Source organism: Harpia harpyja, chromosome 4, assembly GCF_026419915.1.
Source record: "Harpia harpyja isolate bHarHar1 chromosome 4, bHarHar1 primary haplotype, whole genome shotgun sequence".
Classification (NCBI taxonomy): domain Eukaryota; kingdom Metazoa; phylum Chordata; class Aves; order Accipitriformes; family Accipitridae; genus Harpia; species Harpia harpyja.
Genome location: NC_068943.1, coordinates 5,592,389 through 5,611,611, shown reverse-complemented (window position 1 = coordinate 5,611,611; position 19,223 = coordinate 5,592,389). Strand labels below are relative to the sequence as shown.

Below are 19,223 nucleotides of genomic sequence, written 5' to 3'. Positions count from 1 at the left end.
ATGTCTCAAAACTCTGAATATGTGACAGCTCCTTGAACTGTTTGTGCATGCTTTGCTGTAAGGGCATGTTAACAAGCCTTGCTTTTCTGGAAGACTTCAGATATATTGATTTGTGCAGAGAATTGTACTTTGAAAATGTTTCTCTTGTGGAAAATGCTGGGCAAGGATAGGAAACCCTGCTGTGGTATATGGGTTCAGTTTGCTGCTTCCCCCATGGATTACTTTTTCTGACCTTTCAAAGTCAACTGAGTAACATTTTCTAAAGTACCACAAGTCATGCCTTTAAAGAACCATGTTTTAAACTCTTAGATCGTGCTTTTTGAAAAATGGGACTTTGACACTTGCATACACATTTGAAATAGGGATGGAAGTTGAAAACAATAGGGTTTTTTTCTTCTTTCTTTCTTTAAAAAAAAAAACCAACCCATAACACCAAAACAAAAACCAAACAAAAACAAGACTAGGGAATACTTGCCACCTTGTAATATGATAAACTTTTTTTGTGTCATGGAGGGCCTAGATGCTGGAGATCTTCATTATTGCTTTACCTTAATTTGAAGTAAGATGTAAAATCCCATGTTAAAAACTAATTGCTATATCTATTGGGAAATGTAAAAGGGAATTGGTAATATAAAATGTAGTCTCATAATAGGCCTAATGTTAAAAGAAAACAAAGGCATGTTTCATTACCAGTTCTTCATATTTCTTTGTCCAATCTTGCCTGTCTTCTAGATCAAGACTCTGTCTGCTAGAGCTGCAGCTGCATTTGTGCTTGCTAATGAGCACAATCTTCCCCTTCTTAAACATTTTGCAGACTTGCTGCCTGGAATCTTGCAGGTAAGAAACACACAAGTAACACTTAATGTGCCATTACTGTCTGTAGTGACTGTATCCGAACATAAATTATTGGTCTGCAAATTTGTATAGCATATGAATTTTTGCTGAGACCTGGATTAACTATATCTTAGTTAGCCTGACATCAGTCACCAGCAAGATACAGTGGAAACTGATAAGGAATTTTGTAAACACAAGCTAATTGACAGGGTTTTAAGGAAAATAGTTCAATGCTGATTGATTTATATAGTGTTACCTAGACAAATGAGTTAAAATTCTTTGTATTTAACTGAAAATCATACAGCTTTTTAATTAACCATGCTATTGAAATATACTTTAGGTATGGGCTACCCTGAGATTTCAAGTAATCAGTAATTGGGAAATTCATTGACCCATGATATCCTGTATCTCTTCAGTTTAGAGGAGAGCATAGAATTATTCTGAACAAAGATTGTCAGAGTAAGAACAACAGTCTGGACAAATGATCTTTATTGTTTGATAAATTAGGAACTTGCAAACAAAATGCCTTTTTAAGATTCATATAATTTCTGAGGCTAGATTAGATCTCTTTTAGGATGGATAAATTTGAGCAAAAGTTGGAATTCTAATATAAGGTTGTTTACTTCTGGGGGGAAGCCTATTGTAAACAAAACCAGAGATAGAAATGGTTTGAGCTCTGAAGGATGACAGTACAGTTCCCTTTCTATATCAAGAAAAAGTGGAAATAACTAAGTACCTGTGATAAGTGGTAGTGAACTTTTGGTGATTTTAAATTAGGCTAAATTTAGGTTAAAGACTGACTTCTTGCTACAGTCAGTATAGCAAGTTCCTGTTGACAGTATAAGCTATAAACCTTGTATGTGTGTACTTTGTGGCAAGCTGAAGAAAAATTGTGCCAAGTTTACTGGCTTCTGCAACTGATGGAATTCCGTTTGATCTTAAATGGAAACTGAGAGGAATTTATTAAAATCAACTGAATTTGAAAATGGGCTCTAGTGTGTACAAGATAAGTATTTTGATATTGAGGTCACTATTTGGTGGTTAGTCCCTGTCTGTGACTTCGGCAGTAGCAATTGTATTGTTCAAAAATTGTAACTGGCTGAGAGGACCTTGGCTACTGAGTACCGTATGAGTGGGAGTGAGGCAGGATTTGGGGTGGGCATGCCATTCGTCTTGATGTTTGGCAATTAAATAGTATGCTGGTTTCAGACTTCAGACTAATAGCCCACTTTGTGTGATATAAGTTTCAATGCTACTGTTTCAGGCTGTAAAAACACATGCACTTGGCTTGCATTTTCAAGCTTTATTTTGCAAATATAGAGCACAGAACTATGCTATGAAATCTGTCTTTTTAAAGTACTTATTGCGAGAAGGACTAGATTTTCTGGCTGTGGTAACACAAGATGGATATGAAGATCTGAGTTTATAAATAGGAGATGGGATGTGTTAGAATAGTCGTGAGTGACCTTTGGAGACAGTTGGATGCTTTTTTTGTTGCTGTTGAAGTTCATTTTGTTGAAATATTGGTGTGGTAAAAAAGCTAAAAATAAAATTCTGACTTAGCAATTCAGTCCTTTTAGTGCAATATCTATAATGGTGATGCTGGAAGTTGAACTTTCAGACCTAATAGTTGAAACTTATATCCAAGAGATTTATCTTGCAGTGGAGGTAAAAGCAGCTGGAACTTCAACTGAATTCTGTGGTTGTTGGTGTTTGATACTACAGAAAAGTGCCTCTGCCTTTTAGGGCTCACTGTGCACTTTGAACTTCTTCAGAAACCTAGTCTTGCTTTAAAAAACTGTCAAAGTTGCAATGGGTATAAAATACAGAGTTTTACAGAAACTTCCAGTAAATATTACATTATCCTTTGCCAGAAACAGAGGACAAATGGTAACTATTAGTCCAAAAGGCCTTAACCAAGATAGATTTATTTTTTTTTTACCCCCGAACATTTTTGATACTAGAAAATGCTGCTTCTATGTTGAAAGTGTGGGCTGTTTGAGTGGCATTATTAAAAGTGTTGGATTTCTAGACTTAAGTATTAAAAAAACCACCTAACTATTCACTTTAAAAAAAGTATCTACATTAGGAAGACATCAAATACTTTGCTAATGAAAATTCCTTTCAAAACCCCAAAAGTATGTTTAAAGACTTTTTTCTTTGGACGTTTGGGTTTTTGTGTCCTACTTCTAGAAGAGTTTTAACACCATTGAATAACTGTGTGCTCTTTTGGTACTAAAGTATCAACCTGATCAGTTAAAAGTAAGTTTTAAATTACTTTTCAGAATGTAGCTATGGGTTAGGAAAGATACTTCCAAAAAGCTTGATTTCTTTTTCTCTTTCCTGTGTCCTGTAACTGAAGGCTGAAAGTTCTGCTTTGATTCAGTGGCTCTCCAGAGTTGTCTGGAAAAAAATACATTATTTAATCTTGAGATTCCTGGTGTTTGTAAGCGTAAGCTATTCAAAGCTGTTCTCATGTGACAGGGGGGAAAAAAAGGAGTTAGGCTCATTTTTCTTCTCTTGGGCAGAGTTACTTTGAGGAGTTTTTCTTTATTTAAAATGGATTTTGAAGTTAGTTGTGCTTGTCAAAACATAGTGTGTGTTTTTGCATGTTGGCACCTCTGATGTGTGACCTTAATTCTTTCTGAGTGTGTCTGTCTACTGTGTTAGATTTAAACTAATAATGGTCAAAATTGATGGCACATAACATTGTGAACCATAACTTACTTGTAGTTTTGGACCCCGCATATTATCTCTTTGTAGTTGTTATGGATTTATGCACGCTGGCCACCGTAGCAGGGTCCAACCCTAGGATCCCACTGAAAATGCAAAGTCCCAGTGAAGGCTTCCAATTAGTCTTTTATTAGTTCTCAGGTTACAGTTTGAGCTGGGTGCCTCCGGAGAGGGACCCCTACCCCAATTGATGCTTCTCAATTATACCTATACCACCCATCACCCAATCCCCAAGTCCTATCACTTAATTCTGGTCAGTGGTCTCTTGATTTCTTACAGGTTTTCATTGTTGCTGGGCTGGCCTTCTTCTGAAGTAACTTCATTCTCTTGGAATTGCCTCCTTGGTCCTTATCTTCATTCTGCCTGTATCTGCTGGATTCAGCTAACATTAGTTTTATCAAAAAGTTTACTTGGTCAGTTCTTGCAGCCTAAGGCTTCAACTACTTTAGCTACTAATGTGAAGCCACTCGTGCTAAACGAGACTATTCAGAGAAACAAGAATACAGTTAATCAAATTTCTTCTATAACAGTGGTCCCATTCATAGTATTGTTTGTTTTTATTTAATCTTATCTTCATCTTATCTCTTTATAGGCTGTCAATGATTCCTGCTACCAAAATGATGATTCTGTTCTGAAGTCCCTTGTAGAAATTGCAGATTCTGTTCCCAAGTATTTACGACCACATTTAGAACCTACGTTGCAACTAAGTCTGAAGGTAAAGCTAGGAATTTTTTTAAAAAAATCACTCTTTCAACCCGAAAACTTCTGTTCTAACCATTCTAACCACTCTTCTGGATTGTAGTTGTGTGCAGATGCCAGTCTCAGTAACATGCAGCGTCAGTTGGCGCTTGAAGTAATTGTGACCTTGTCAGAAACTGCTGCTGCTATGCTGAGGAGGCATACAAATATTGTTGCACAAGCCAGTAAGTATTTGACTCATTTTCTTTGTTGAAACAATTTGTCTTCCTTTACAGTGTTAAACTGACTTTGCAGGTGGTCAGTGGCAAAACCATGTCTAACTCAAAATTTGCTGGTGCTGATAACTTCAGGTGACACTGAATTGAATTTTCTTACGGAGAAAACCCCTTCTTATTGTGGCTCTTCATAAATTAATCTGTGCTTATGCAGCCACCAGCAATTTGACTAAAAACACAGTAGACTCTTCATTAGGTGTTTCCAAGGAAAATACTACTTTAATGCTTTTCTGCTGGTTTTGGAAATTTGTACTGTAAAAAAAAAAAAAAAAAAAGATGCATTTAGTTCTGAAGTTCTACGTTTGAAGTTTGGTATGTAGGCCAGAAACTCTGTGGTGCTGGCAACTGAAGACTGAAGGAATTCAGCATGCATGTTGAGCTTTGGTATTGAGTTAAAGCTGTGAATTAAAAATCAAATGCTTATATAAATACTTAGAGATAGTCTAATTAGCCTATTTAACATGCAGATTGTTACTTCTTTGGAGACACGCTTTTTCAATCATGCATTATTATTTGAGATACTAAAAATAACCGTCTTCTGGACAGCCCCAGCAGCAATGCTGTACACACTGGTATTTCTCTGCCTTTTAAACCCTTTTTGTGAGTAGATCACGGCACTGACACAGCAGTGTAGCCTGCTTTTTGGAAGGATTTGTTTCCTTCCCTGTCACACTTGTATTTGTCTAGATTCTTGCTTGTTTTCTGGAACTTGTATAAAGACAATGTGTTAAAAGGCAACTTTTTTTGACTTATGTGCTTGGGCTGGGGAAATTGCGTATATACACGTCACTAAAATAATCGTGAAATTTCTGGAAAATGTTGTAAACAGGATCTGGTTGGCTTAAGTGTTTAAACTATTGACTAGAGGTTTTGTTTACTTGTAGAATAGTTCTTTAAAGAACAGATTCTTTCAGAATATATTTTGAAATTTGAAAATGTTTAGAATGCTGTGTTTTCATTCTATCCTGTAGCTTGTTGGGAATATTAACGCTTGACACTTGCTGTCTCCCAAATCATTACAAGCTTCTTATCTGGTCAGGCAGCATAGTGGAGAAGTACCTCATATCTCTTTAGAATGTATTACTTTGGTTTGCTAGTTGCTGTTCAGGAATGAAATATTTGTATTAAGATACTGTATTAAGATAAGGCACCATGTGGGAATGAAATGCCTTTGGTTTGCAACCTATTGTAAAATTGCTCTTAATATTAGTGAGTCAGTAAGGTGAAAGACATTTATTTTGCAGAGCTAGTAAAGCAGTTATGTTCAGAGGATGATAAAAAGGTAGCCAAAAAGGATTGCTTTTTTCTTGGTTTTGTGCCTTAGTTTAAAAGGCTTTCTGTTTTCATTCAACTAAAAAGTTGCTAGATCACTTGATCCTCACAACTAGAACTGGGCCTTAGGCAAAACTGTCATCTTATGCTGGTTTTACTGAACATGATGCTGATTTAGGAGTAAGTCCTGTGTACCAGTTATCTGTTCAGGAATTCCATTTGGGTTCAGACTTCCCTGCCTGAGCTCAGTATTCAAGATATCAGAGTGTTTTATTGCTCTTCTAGAAATTAGAGCTGCAGCCTATCTTTGGCTGTAGTTTTGCTCAGTCTCCAGAAAATGGAGAGTCATGGCATGTTCTGACAAGAAGCAGGCTTAGTGGGCACATCCTTAACTTGTTTGTAAACAGTCTATATATTGGCAATAATTAAATTTTGAGGACTTGTTGGGACAATGTTGAAACTTTAATGCACAACTCTACATTTAAAAAAAATTCTTTGTGAAACTGTACTTGCTGGCAACTGCATTCATATTAAACATCCAAAGAAACAACATGTTTACAAGCTCTTGCAGGTTCTAGATATAATGATGGCTAGACAGCTTTGGTTGATAGTTTGTTCTCAGCCTTGCTTGTTAGTAGCAACTAACACTATGACATCAGTTTTTGGAACCTTGTAGCATTTGTGGCAGATGATGGTTGACTTCCGTATTTCAGAGGTGTGACGATACATCGTTTTCATGTGTGTGCTTATGAGTGTCTGTCTGAAAATCTTCTGGGCTATAATACTTTTTTATGAGGAAATTCTTTTCAGTGACTATAGAATTCTGACATGGGCATCATGCTGGAGAGTTCATAGTGTCCATTAAGTTATCTTGATACGTATATAAAAGCTCTCTGAAGGTTTTTGCAGCCATGATATAATCTCTGGCTGAAGATATGTAGCCACATCAAGTAAATCAATCCATAATTTGATCTTTTCTTGATACTTGCCCCACAACGCTGTCAGTGAGCAATATTTTCTTCTGTCATCAGTTGATGAGAAGTTTCTCATCTGTCCAGATGTATGGTGAAGTGAGTTTGCTTAGGGTTGTGCCTCTAATGTAGATCACAGTAGTGTAAGCATATTATAAAATTCACCAATTGCAGTATACCTAATCAGTTGCAGTAAATCTCATCAGCAGCATGGGCTACTGTATGCCTACTAGTTTTTGAGGTAGGTTGCTGTAAAGGACAGTTAACTATGATGCCTGTCTTCAAGTTGTGTAGTAGACTGTCCCAAAAAGATTCTTAAAGCTCAACGGTTGAGTATTTGAGTGAAAACTTTTGTTTCCAGGGCGAAGTGAAGCTTTTTTGCATAAATGATGTTGAATTCAAACGACCGCCCTGAGCGGTTAGTGTAATACAAAGTAAAGAATACATAAGAGCACCTTGCTTTGCTCTGAAAGTGCAAGGTATACTTTTCACCCCTTGGGCTTCTGAAGTGCACAGGAGCAGGCAAGCTTACAACAGACAAACCATTGCACTCCTTCCTCCTGTGAGAACCACTCAGAAGAATAGGTGTTGCTTATTGCATAGTAGTTAAACGTTATGATAAAGATTGTGTAATAGCCTCTATAAAGATTTGTACTGAGAAGAGCAGACAGAATCAGTCTACAGAGGTAGAAGTAGAAAACTGGTGGATTATTATGTGCAAGATATTTTCATGATACAAACCAAAAATTTACATTAAGTGGGGAAAAACCTCAAGTTCTAAACCTTATTGTAAGAGTAAAGCTTTACGCTAAGTGACCACTGTACATATAGTTAACAAAATTTATCATGTTAGTAAAACTGAGAGTTGAGTTTTATTCTTCCGTAATGAATATAGTCTCTTTCATCAGTAAATGTTCAAAGGATGATGTCAGAGTTTCAGCAAAATGAATGAAATATATCTGAGTTCTTAAAGCATATAATCCTATTTTTAACTCTTTCAAGGAACTTAGACTTTATTAAGGAATTTACTTTTTACAATCTTCATGATTAAAAAAAATCTTGCATTGCACTATGAGTCTTGGTAAGAAGTACACTCAACTTTTTTTTGCTTTCTATTTGAATGTTCTGAAAATACTTCTCTCAAAATCTATTCTGAATTATTGGCTGATGCAGTTTGACAGACTTGGCTATCTGCTACTGGAAGAAAAGTTATTTTTCTCCAGTCATTTTTTTTTTTTAAAGGAGAGAACTTAAATTTTATGCTTGTTATTTGAGAATCTATTTTAAGAAAGCAACCTGAGTTTAAAACTTATGTTTTTCAGTTCCTCAAATGTTAGCAATGATGGTTGACTTGGAAGAAGATGAAGATTGGGCAAATGCAGATGAGCTTGAAGATGATGATTTTGACAGGTAATTATGAAACTAGTTGTTTCAATATATTATCGAGACTGTGTGGCTGAAGGCAAATTTTAAGTGCAGGATGCAAATGACTGCAGTGCATTACTTTTTCTTTACCCAAATAATTCTTCTAATTTTGTTCCCTCGGTCATAAGCAGTATATATGACTGTTTTCGGACAGTTTACATATAGGTTATTTAGGTACTGTTCAGCAAGTAAGTAGATTCTTTCAGTATTCATGTATTGCTGTAATTTACTTCTACAAGTTGCATGTCCTCTTGTCTGTTGTTTTGCACTGTTTTAACGTTTTAAACTTTGTTTCTTCTGTCATTTATGTTACCTAGTTCAGAAGTCAGTGCTTCCTAACCCTTTAAATTGAGGGCTTATCCTGAAGTTAGCTGGAACCGAAGCTGAAGGATACTGACTTGTTTAATCATCTACAACCAATCTCTTCATATTTTTCTGTATCAATGCCCTTGAAAAGGTGGTGTTAAAGAAAAAAGCTGCCTACCTTTGAAAGTACATCGGAATGCATACTGGAATTCCTTGCTGGATTTCATCTAGCTCACAAATACTAGGATTTTGCTATTATTTTAAAACTCTTTGTGTGGCTAGCAGAAGCCTGTCTTGTTGTGTCTTAGGCAAGAAGGATCTACTAAAGATGTCCAGTCTTTCTGATTTACTTATTCCTCTGTGCTTTGTAGCTTGCTCCAACTTTTCACTGGAATGACAGTGGTTTGTCTACAGCATCCTGTTACATCTGCTCTTGTCCAGATACAGTTAGAAAGCAGTAGAAGAAAGCAGAAATATATGTAGGAGATAGCTGTCTCCATACTTCTGTAAAGATGTTCCTTTACCAGTCTAGACACTTTTTGCCACATCTGGCGTCTCCTTCAAAACTCAGATGTAATTAGTGTTTCAAAGCAATTTGTCACAGAACACTCTGAGATCTTCATAGGAAGATAGGCAATAGAAGAGATGTTGATTTACCATGGAACTGTATAGCGACTTCTACTAGATATCAGGCATGTAAAGACAGTTGCAAAACCGATGCATAGGAATTTATGGAAGAACCCGTTCAATCTCTGCTTCACTTGGAATACTTTTTTTTGTTCCCCTTGATTATGGAATTGAAAGTAAGCTGTCCTTTCTTCCCCTTCTTGCATGGTAGACCAGACCCTTTTAACCTGTTTCATTTCCTCAACTTTGAAATTTTGCCATACAGGTAGAGCTGTCAGACACTACTGCATTCAGGTTTGTTGAGTATTTGAATCTTTTTCATTCAGCTAAATTTCAAGGGGAAATAGAATATTAAAGTTCAAATCCTCATCAAGCCTTTCAGGGTGTGGAAGTTTATTCAGATGGCCTGCTTTAGGCAGCTTAAGTACTCTGAATCATCCGCTTGAGGCATGCCAATTTCTCTTTATTGTCACCAGAGTAACTTTGTTCTTCTAAACACAAGTTAGCTGCCTTTTTTTGTTACAAGTTGCAAGGAGAGTGAGCAAAGATCAGAAAACAAGTTACGCTTGGCAACCTTAGTCTAAAGGAGAAACATAGCTCCTTTGGCTCTGGAAGTAATAGAGCTTGAGGCTTAGACACAAAATACTGCACATCACCTAGTCTCTGGTGATTGTGTGTGGGGGGTTAGTTTTTTCTTTTAGCAGGTTCATTCATGTTACTATGTGTTTCCCACCACTGAAGTTCACCTTTGTGGAGAGTTGTTCATTAGCTGATGCGCATGCTAACCTCTTCTGGTGCTTGAGTGTTTGTAGCTTCATAAGAAGACTGGAATTTCTGTGCAGTCCAAGAAACAGGCTAATGATCATCAGGCTGTAGCCTAGTTAGGGTGTGTTCGGATCTGACTAAGGGGGATGTGAGTCAGCCTACACAAAAGCAGCAGGGAATATTTCAGCATTTCCATTTTTTTGTTGCTCTGACTTCATAGAGCAGTGAAATTCTGAAGGAGGAAAAGGTTAATCCAACTTCCTCTTTTCCTGGCAAAAGCCTTGAAACATTGCAGGGAGGTGTGTGTTCATTTTTCTCAGACTATCTGTATTTCCTCAAACTGAATGTATGAATTAATGGTGGGAGGAAACAGCTCAAAGAACGTAATTTCAGACGAAAGCTGCCATTAACTTCAGTGAGTGTGCTCCAATCTAAACCTGTGTGCCCATGCTCTGTTGTCCTCCTGGTGATATGTCTGTTTATTTGAACATGACTAATCTGAAGAACAAATACAATATTGTCAATACCTTTGCGCAAACACCTTTGTTCATGTGAGTGTCTAGACTGTTTGTGGTTTGTAATGAGACTTGGGGATTCAAGCGTAATAGTTTGAAGATCTCTATTTCTGACCCAGCTGACTGATACTTGAAAGAAGAGGGAGATTCATCCCTTTCTGAATCATTACTCAGCTTTTCCATCAGCATGGGTGTCTAGGATGGACTGTAATAACCTTGAGTTATTACAGTGCTAGTTATACCCAGACCGTACAGTAGTTATCTGTGTCCTGGAAACTTGCTTGCTTTTCTGTAGGGAATAATTCTATTGGGTGGAACAAGTCACTTTACACAGATAATGTTTGGCTATTCTCAGTTCTGGAACTGGCTGAGAGTCACAAATTCCTCACCTGGACTGGATGTTTTCTGCCTGAGCCATTGGCAAGAGAACATGCTACTAAAGTACTGGTACTGTAGCCATGCAGGAAGGGTCTTTTCTGTGCCAAAGCTTGAATTCTGCTGGTTCACCTGGTTCATAGCAAGTCTGAACTGGTTTATGTTCTCATGACAAAAAGATGATGGCCAGTATTATTGCTTAATTCATTGCAAATTTAGTTTCAGCTTTCTGGGTACGTGTAATTGTTGCGAAGTTCAGTCTATACCTTCAGTGCTAGTAAGGCCCAAGTTTCTTTGGTACTAGACTTAATCAGTGGGCTACAAACAATGTTTAGATGGGGGGGGTAAATAATTATTTTGTGACTGGTGTGTGTGTGCTTTTAGATTTGGGTATGCTTTATTTACTTATGGAGGCTCGTGTGTATTCAGATAGCAAAAGTTTGAAGACTAGAACTGCAGGAAAAGGCACTTCTGTGCCCTGTTGGACTGTTTGTTTTATTGTCTATATCAAACCACTGATATTTCTGTAACTGATATTTAGCAATGCAGTTGCTGGTGAGAGTGCACTGGACAGGATGGCATGTGGCCTTGGAGGAAAACTTGTTTTACCTATGATTAAAGAACACATAATGCAAATGCTTCAGAATCGTAAGTAAACTGCATTTTCTTTTTCTTACAATTCTATCCTTTCCAGGAACTTTGATACCTCTTAAATCTTCATGTTTAGCTACTTGATATATTTTTATACGCTTCCACTTTCGATTTCAGCAGCAAAAACTGTAAATGCTGTGAACTTGGAAGTTTATACCTCTTCTTAGACTGCGATTTGTTAAACTTATATACGGTTGCATTACAACATTTTTCTGGAACATGGACAGCTGAACAGAGATGTCAAAAACAAAACAGTACATTTTTTTTAAAACTCACAGTCTGTGAATTAAATATAAATAAGGGAAGACTTCTTTTTTACTTTCGAATATTCTCTCTAAATCCCTATACAGTGACTCACAGTACCTTAAGTGTGCCTAAACTGCCCCCTGTTATTCTGTAGCTCAATTTTTTTGCTTCCTCAGAAGTGCTACATTTAAGTGAAATTTTAGTTCCATATTTTCTTATCAGTTGCTTTGTATGCTGCTTTTCCTGTGAAAATACCTGTGATGCTTGCTCAGGCATTAATTCAAAAAAATATTGTGCATTTGTTGCATGTGCTTTCACTTGACCTATGCTTTGAGCCTTTGAAGTAAAAGATAATGCAAAAGTTCTGGATACTTTTCCTGCCTTCATGATTTAAAACTAAGTCCAAAAAAGACCGTTCCCATACTGGATACGGAACATAGGGCTGCTCAAGGTACCAGCTGCAGAGTGTGAACACTTATAAGGTCTGTTTGGAATGAAGGTTTTTTTTGTAAAGAAATTTTTATTAAGGAAACGAATTAACCTGACTCTTTGATTGTTAATAGCTTCAAGGCTAGCAAATGCCTGATTTTGTAGTACCCACAGAAAGGCGTGGAGTCTAATGGCTGTAAGACCTGACTCCTGGAAGGGGAGAGGTCATGCAGTTGATGCCTGATGCTTGCTTTCTGCTAGGTCAGAGCTTTCCATAACCATTAGTACTCTTTGGAAAAGAGAAATGTAATAGATATTGTTTGATTCAGAGGCTCTCACTGGTGGGGAGTTGGAAGGAAAGATGAAGACATTTGGATTAAAACATCATCGATACTCTCAGAAATCAGACTTCCCCTTCTCATCTTCACCGCTTTTCTCACAAATGTTTACTGAAATAATAATTTAAAACTTCTGGGTTTGGATTGGTTAGCCAGATGGTCCAAACATGATTGCATTTCATTTTGTAGTATCGTTAACTTCAAGTCTGGAATGCATGCTAATAGTAATACAGTGAGACAAACAAGAGGTGCAGGCTTAACTAGGAATATCCAATGAACTTAAATAGCGTAAAATAAACTGTGTCTTCACCGTACCTTCTTTCAAGATGATATTTTATCTAATCCTGATCAAACAGAAGCTTGAGTGTCAGGATTCCAGTGCTCTGAACTGTGGTGGTCTTCATTCCAGGAATTTATAATACATTACCAGCAATAATGAAATCTTGCATCATTTTGGGAAAGAAGTTCTGTTACATGCCTTTCCCACAGGTTGTTTGATAAACCTGTTTGTTCTTCTGGTTTTCTTTTCTGTAATCCCCATGGTTTCTAGCACAGAGAAAGATTTTGTAAAAAAAAAAAAAAAAACCAACAAAAAAGAAATTGGAGTTTTGTATACGTTTCCCATGCCTAAAGAAAAAGGAGAGGGGCATGAAAGATCCATTTCAACAATACCCACTAGCCTGAGAATAGGCTAATAGGACTTGGAGGTGGGGAAAGCCGTACATCCCTAAATGGAGTGTTACTGTTCTTAAGCAGTCTGGGGGAGAGTGCTGAAAAGTTTAGTACTGATTATTTATTTGTTTTAAATTTAGATACTGTTTGACTCGCTGGACCTTTTTCCCATCCTGATCTAAAGAAGAAGGTATAGGCTGTTCTGATACCATTAAAAAAAAAAAAAAAAAAAGATGGGGAGAGGGAAAAAGAAATACTGTCCTGATGTTTCCCTGGTTAGCTCATTTAATTAAAATGCAGTTCCCAGGTGTTAGTACTATGTACATATTTGTGTCAGCAGTTCAGAATTCTTTTTTTCTAGGTCTGAACTTGGCCTGGATTAGACACTCAAATTTTTGTGCATGTCTGGAATTACGTATGAGGAAAAGTGAAAAGTATTTAACAAATCAAGCAGATGCATCAATTTCCCTTCCTTCTGTTCTTCACTCTGCCTCCTCCTGCCACTCCCAGAAAGGTGATTTGTCTTTGTGATGCTTTTCAGTTTCCAAAATTAATAACATTTATTTTCATTTTTACTCTTCTGTAGCTGACTGGAAATACAGGCATGCTGGCTTGATGGCACTCTCAGCCATTGGAGAAGGTTGCCACCAACAGATGGAGGGAATTTTAAATGAGATAGTTAATTTCGTTTTGCTATTCCTTCAGGATCCTGTGAGTATAATTCTATTAATTATTTCAAAATGTTTTCATTTCTGCCATCATGACTACTTGTTAACTCTGAGGGAAATACTTTTTCAGCATCCAAGAGTAAGATACGCCGCTTGTAATGCTATCGGACAAATGGCAACTGACTTCGCACCTGGTTTTCAAAAGAAATTTCATGAGAAGGCAAGTAGTAGAATAGTACCAAAACAAACAAACAAAAAGTGGTAGAACGATATCCCCTTCAGAAACTTTTTCTTCTGAAAATAAACATATCTTTTTCAGGTGATAGCAGCTCTTCTGCAAACCATGGAGGATCAAGGCAACCAGCGTGTTCAAGCCCATGCAGCTGCAGCGCTCATAAACTTCACTGAAGATTGTCCCAAGTCACTGCTTATTCCATATTTGGATAATCTAGTGAAGCATCTTCATTCCACTATGGTGATAAAATTACAAGAGGTATAATATACCGAACAAATTGTTTCATGGAGGGTAACCTTGTCACATACGCAGAATAAGTATAGCTGAACTAAGACCTCTGAAATAAGCCAGTATACATATCTGCTGATGTTGGTCTAAACTGACAAGAATTAGGATATGTACAAGAGCAGATTTTTACATTTGACATGCTTTTAACTAAGATATGTGCTTTAGAAATGTAACACTTTATTCTTCCTCTCTCCAAGTTGATACAGAAAGGCACTAAGCTAGTTTTGGAGCAAGTTGTGACTTCAATTGCATCAGTTGCAGATACAGCAGAGGAGAAGTTTGTTCCCTACTATGATTTATTTATGCCCTCTTTAAAACACATTGTTGAGAATGCTGTTCAGAAGGAACTAAGACTTCTACGAGGAAAGACTATTGAATGCATCAGCCTAATTGGTCTTGCTGTTGGTAAAGAAAAGGTAAGCTTAGATCTTATCTAATGGTCTAAATACTTTAAAATGCCTTTGTGTTTTGCCATGTTAACATTGAATTAATATGTTCACTTGTTAAACATATAGTCATGTTGTTGCTGATTTCTATGCTTGTCTTCCTGTTTTCATTTGAGGTGACTGTCTTGCTGTTTAGATTCACAAATTCACAACAGAATTTTACAAAACTGTTATCGCTTAAGTTATTCTTGTCACACTGAACAATGTTGAAAGCAAGCTTTTTTCCTTCGTTTAGTTTTTTTCACCTTAAGAGAAATACTGGAACATCTCATTTAGGCAGTGTCATAATGACAGGTAAAATGTATGTAGTTCAAAGGAAACTTAGAAAATTTTTTGTATGTGAATGCCTGAAAAAGTTTAAATGTGCTTGTAATAGAACTTGAAATTCTTATTTGTCATGAGGCTTGATGTATTTGGCAGGTTGGTTTTTTTCAATAAGTTGGTTAAAACATGTCTCTGTAAAAGTACCAAGAAACAGCTCTGAAGGACTATATAAGAGCCTAAGTGATGTTCTGATAACATGTTCACATTATGGTTTACAGATTTTCATTTTATTGAGTGAAGAAAACAGAAAATCGCACTTCAAAGTAAAATAATGTTATGTACACTGTATGAAAATACTAATAGCCCCCTGCAAAATTACCAGCCCTTTCCTTTGACTTAAAAGGACTGCCAGTAAACTTACATGCAACTAAATATTAAACAGATTTTAAACATAACTAATGTTTAAAAAATTATTCTTGAAGGACTACTGGGAACATGGGGAGTGAAAAGAGGGTAGGTGTAACATCATTGGGGCATCTGATGTGACCTAAAATGCTATTAGCTCATGAGCAAGTAGCTCATGCTGTCAGCTTTTATCCCAATTCCATAAAGGAGTCAAAATAGTAAGGAGGATATCTGGGAAAGTTAGAATTATCAGATATTTTTTGTATTAGTATTTATTTATGTAGTGTTTTATTTAAATAGTTCTCTGCTTTCAAGTATATGAACAGAGGTACAGTGAAGCTTAAGGCAAGAATGATATGGTGATGCTTCCAGAAAAAGAACTTGTGTTTTCACTTTTATCTGCATTTCAGTCTATTTCCAGCTTTAGCTTTAGTCTTGATAGTGTGTTGGACTTAACACCAAACAATTCAAGTGAGCATTTAAATCTCTGAAAAGTACCCTTTAATTTGCCTTTAAAAACATACAGTTTTCCTATATCTAGTTTATGCAGGATGCATCAGATGTAATGCAGCTGTTATTGAAGACACAAACAGACTTCAGTGATCTAGAAGATGATGATCCCCAGGTATGGTAAAATTGTGTCTTTATAGAGCGTAGCTTGTTGGTTAGTATTAAAAACATTCTTTGTACATGTGACATTTCTGGCTCCTCCCTCCCCCCCCATGTAATTACACCTGCAGATTAATTGTTCAGCATGTCTTAAAAAAATTGAGATTGATTGCCCTAAGATGGCCTTAGAATCTTTCACAGAAGTGTGCTTAGGAAGTGAGACTTCCAGGACCTATATTTGCTGAAGAAATTTCAGCGTGTGGGTAATTGTTCTTTGTCTACTGGTACCTACTTTTTTTGGCATTGTATGACCTATTCCCTTGCTGTCACCTTCCTATAAATGGTTCAATGAGACTTGTTAGACAGCTGTTCTAATGAGTGGAGAGCTATTTTGACTCGCACATCTGAAAACAAATACTCCTCTGAAAACAAAGTACTGCGCTCTTTTTTTTTTTTTCTGTTTGCTATTTTCAGGAATATGGCTCAGTAGTATCATTTAAATTCAGGAAGTTATTCATTTCAGAAAAAAATTTACTTTTCAAGACAGTAGTGATTGCATTACAAGTACATCTTATACTGTCATATTTTTACATGTATAGCAACTTTGATCAGAGGTACTGTCAATGCGTTGTTACAAATAAAGACTTGGGACAGGTCTTTTGAAGGTTCATTTTTGTATGGATTGCATATTGGATGAGTTGTTCTCTTTGAAGTAAGTTTTATGCACTGCTGACAAATTCTTTAAAAAAAGTCCTATTGTATAATGTTCTTCCTCTATGTTTTCCTTTTAAGTATGCATTAAAATAAAATGTGAGACATGAAAATTCTGACTCTCTTCTCTTTTATAGATTTCTTACATGATCTCAGCATGGGCCAGAATGTGTAAAATTCTTGGAAAGGAATTTCAGCAGTACCTTCCTGTTGTCATGGGACCTTTAATGAAGACTGCATCCATTAAACCTGAAGTAGCTCTTTTAGACAGTAGGTTTAAGATAATGTTTTGCTTGAAAAAATACTGAAATAAATTATTTTGTAGCACTTTCAGATTTTCTTTTTTTTTTTTTTTTTTTCCCCCTCCTCTGTATAACAGCACAAGATATGGAGAATATGAGTGATGATGATGGTTGGGAGTTTGTAAACCTAGGAGATCAGCAAAGTTTTGGAATTAAAACTGCAGGCCTTGAAGAAAAAGCAACTGCATGCCAGATGCTGGTGAGTAACAGGACAGTTTTGGTGATCTATGTATTGCTGGACAACTGAGTCTGAAGCCAAAATCTGTAATGAAAATATTCTTCATAGTATCAAATGAACTAGTTCTGTTTTTCTTCGCATGGTAGTGTTAAGTTTGGATTTCGGACACTTCATTGCACGTGACTTACTTGATTTAAAATAGTTTCTTTAGTTTGGAGCTTCAATTTTTAAGATGAACAGGTAGTTTTCCTTTGTTAGCAAAACTTCTGAGGAATTGGAGATGTTAAAGAGTAGTTCTGTTTTGCAAATACTGATGTTTCTGATCTTGGTTTGAAAAATACATGCATATACTAAGAGTGAGAACTCATGCTGCTATCAGGGTTTCTTAAAATGCCACAGTGAAGGGGTAGGTAAATCAATTATTGCATGTTTTTTAAAATAAATTTAAAAAAACCTTAAATGTAACAATCTTTCTCACCATTACATGGTTGAAAAATATTAGTAACAGTATTTTCCCTTAAAGGTGGCATTTCCATGCTTTGTGTTTCAGGTTTGCTATGCAAAAGAGCTAAAAGAAGGATTCGTAGAGTACACAGAGCAAGTTGTAAAGCTGATGGTTCCCTTGTTGAAGTTCTATTTCCATGATGATATCCTATTAACGAATTCTACTGTGAAAATGGAAACTTAGTTTGGAAGCATCAAAGTCATGCTTACTATTTTCCTAAATGAATTGAAAGTGTTAGTGTTAAAATATTCTGTTCCTTTATAACAGAATTTTTTTCTGAGAATGTTGTTTTACACTATTTTAGGCAATGTATCCTGTTTTTTCCCCTAGTTTCTTTTTAAATAAGCATGTCTATAATGCTAAAAGCAAACAGTAGAGAAAGTGATGTTCGTGCCAACAAAGAAGAACTTGAATAGCTTTTCTGTCATGGCCTGAAACAGGCTTGAATCAACTTTGAAATAGCAAACAGTTTAATTTTCATATGATCTTAATCTGTCTCTAGTTAAGAAATCAAATGCACTGGACTGTGATAGAAAAGATCAATTTCAGGTAGAAAACTAATAACTTCATTATGGTGGTGGGTTTCTGTTGGCCTTGATTGTTTTATTTCCTTAATAATGAAACGTGTCCGAGTGGCAGCAGCAGAGTCGATGCCCCTCCTTCTTGAATGTGCTAGAGTTCGTGGGCCAGAGTACCTCACGCAGATGTGGCACTTCATGTGTGATGCACTCATCAAAGCCATTGGGACAGAACCAGATTCAGATGTTCTCTCAGAAATAATGCATTCTTTTGCAAAGGTAACTTTCTTCCTCACTAATCTTGTGGTGTTACTGTTCGTAGCTTTTTACAGTAGGAAAGGACATGTGTCTGATGTTCATTTAAACGGCTGAAAGAAATGCAAGGCTTCCACTACATGAATTTTGGTTTGACTATAGATGTTGTTATAGCTGTTTGAAAAACTTAGTTGTACATTTTTTTGCAAGAACCAAAATACCAAAGTATTAACTTAAAATAATTACCAGATTTGTTCATTTTAACCACAAACCACTGAAGTTACGTGCATGAAATGTACAGTGGTACTATGCCTTACTTGTATAATTTGAGCATTGATCACCATGTGAATGTTCTATTAGTATTATTTCTGCTAGTGATCACTTAACACAGAGCATGTATTAATATTCTCTGTGTGCTTAGATTTCATTGAGACTGCTCATGTAACTTGGAAGCTGAAAAACTGATCATTTTATTTCACTAGTGCATTGAGGTAATGGGAGATGGATGCCTTAACAATGAACACTTTGAAGAACTTGGAGGAATATTGAAAGGAAAACTAGAAGAGCACTTTAAAAATCAAGAATTAAGACAGGGTAAGTTAACACAAATTCCTGTTAACATGTGATAATGGCTGTTCTTTAAAGCAGAATTCCTAATAATTTCTGAACACACACACAAAAAAAGCTTAGTTCAGTTTTCTTCAAT

At 36.3% G+C, this 19,223-nt stretch overlaps 1 protein-coding gene across 1 annotated transcript in view; it reads left to right on the top strand.

The window, feature by feature from the left end:
* The window catches only part of IPO5 (importin 5), a 45,356-nt gene that overhangs the window by 12,490 nt on the left and 13,643 nt on the right, over window positions 1-19,223 (top strand). The window contains exons 6-20 of the mRNA XM_052785750.1: window positions 733-837; window positions 4,160-4,282; window positions 4,370-4,490; window positions 8,107-8,194; window positions 11,339-11,445; window positions 13,720-13,844; window positions 13,932-14,021; window positions 14,121-14,294; window positions 14,522-14,740; window positions 15,981-16,064; window positions 16,897-17,029; window positions 17,139-17,260; window positions 17,790-17,886; window positions 18,369-18,541; window positions 19,000-19,111. Of these exons, the coding sequence (XP_052641710.1) occupies window positions 733-837; window positions 4,160-4,282; window positions 4,370-4,490; window positions 8,107-8,194; window positions 11,339-11,445; window positions 13,720-13,844; window positions 13,932-14,021; window positions 14,121-14,294; window positions 14,522-14,740; window positions 15,981-16,064; window positions 16,897-17,029; window positions 17,139-17,260; window positions 17,790-17,886; window positions 18,369-18,541; window positions 19,000-19,111 (1,873 nt within the window). The remainder of the gene's footprint in view (window positions 1-732; window positions 838-4,159; window positions 4,283-4,369; window positions 4,491-8,106; window positions 8,195-11,338; window positions 11,446-13,719; window positions 13,845-13,931; window positions 14,022-14,120; window positions 14,295-14,521; window positions 14,741-15,980; window positions 16,065-16,896; window positions 17,030-17,138; window positions 17,261-17,789; window positions 17,887-18,368; window positions 18,542-18,999; window positions 19,112-19,223) is intronic.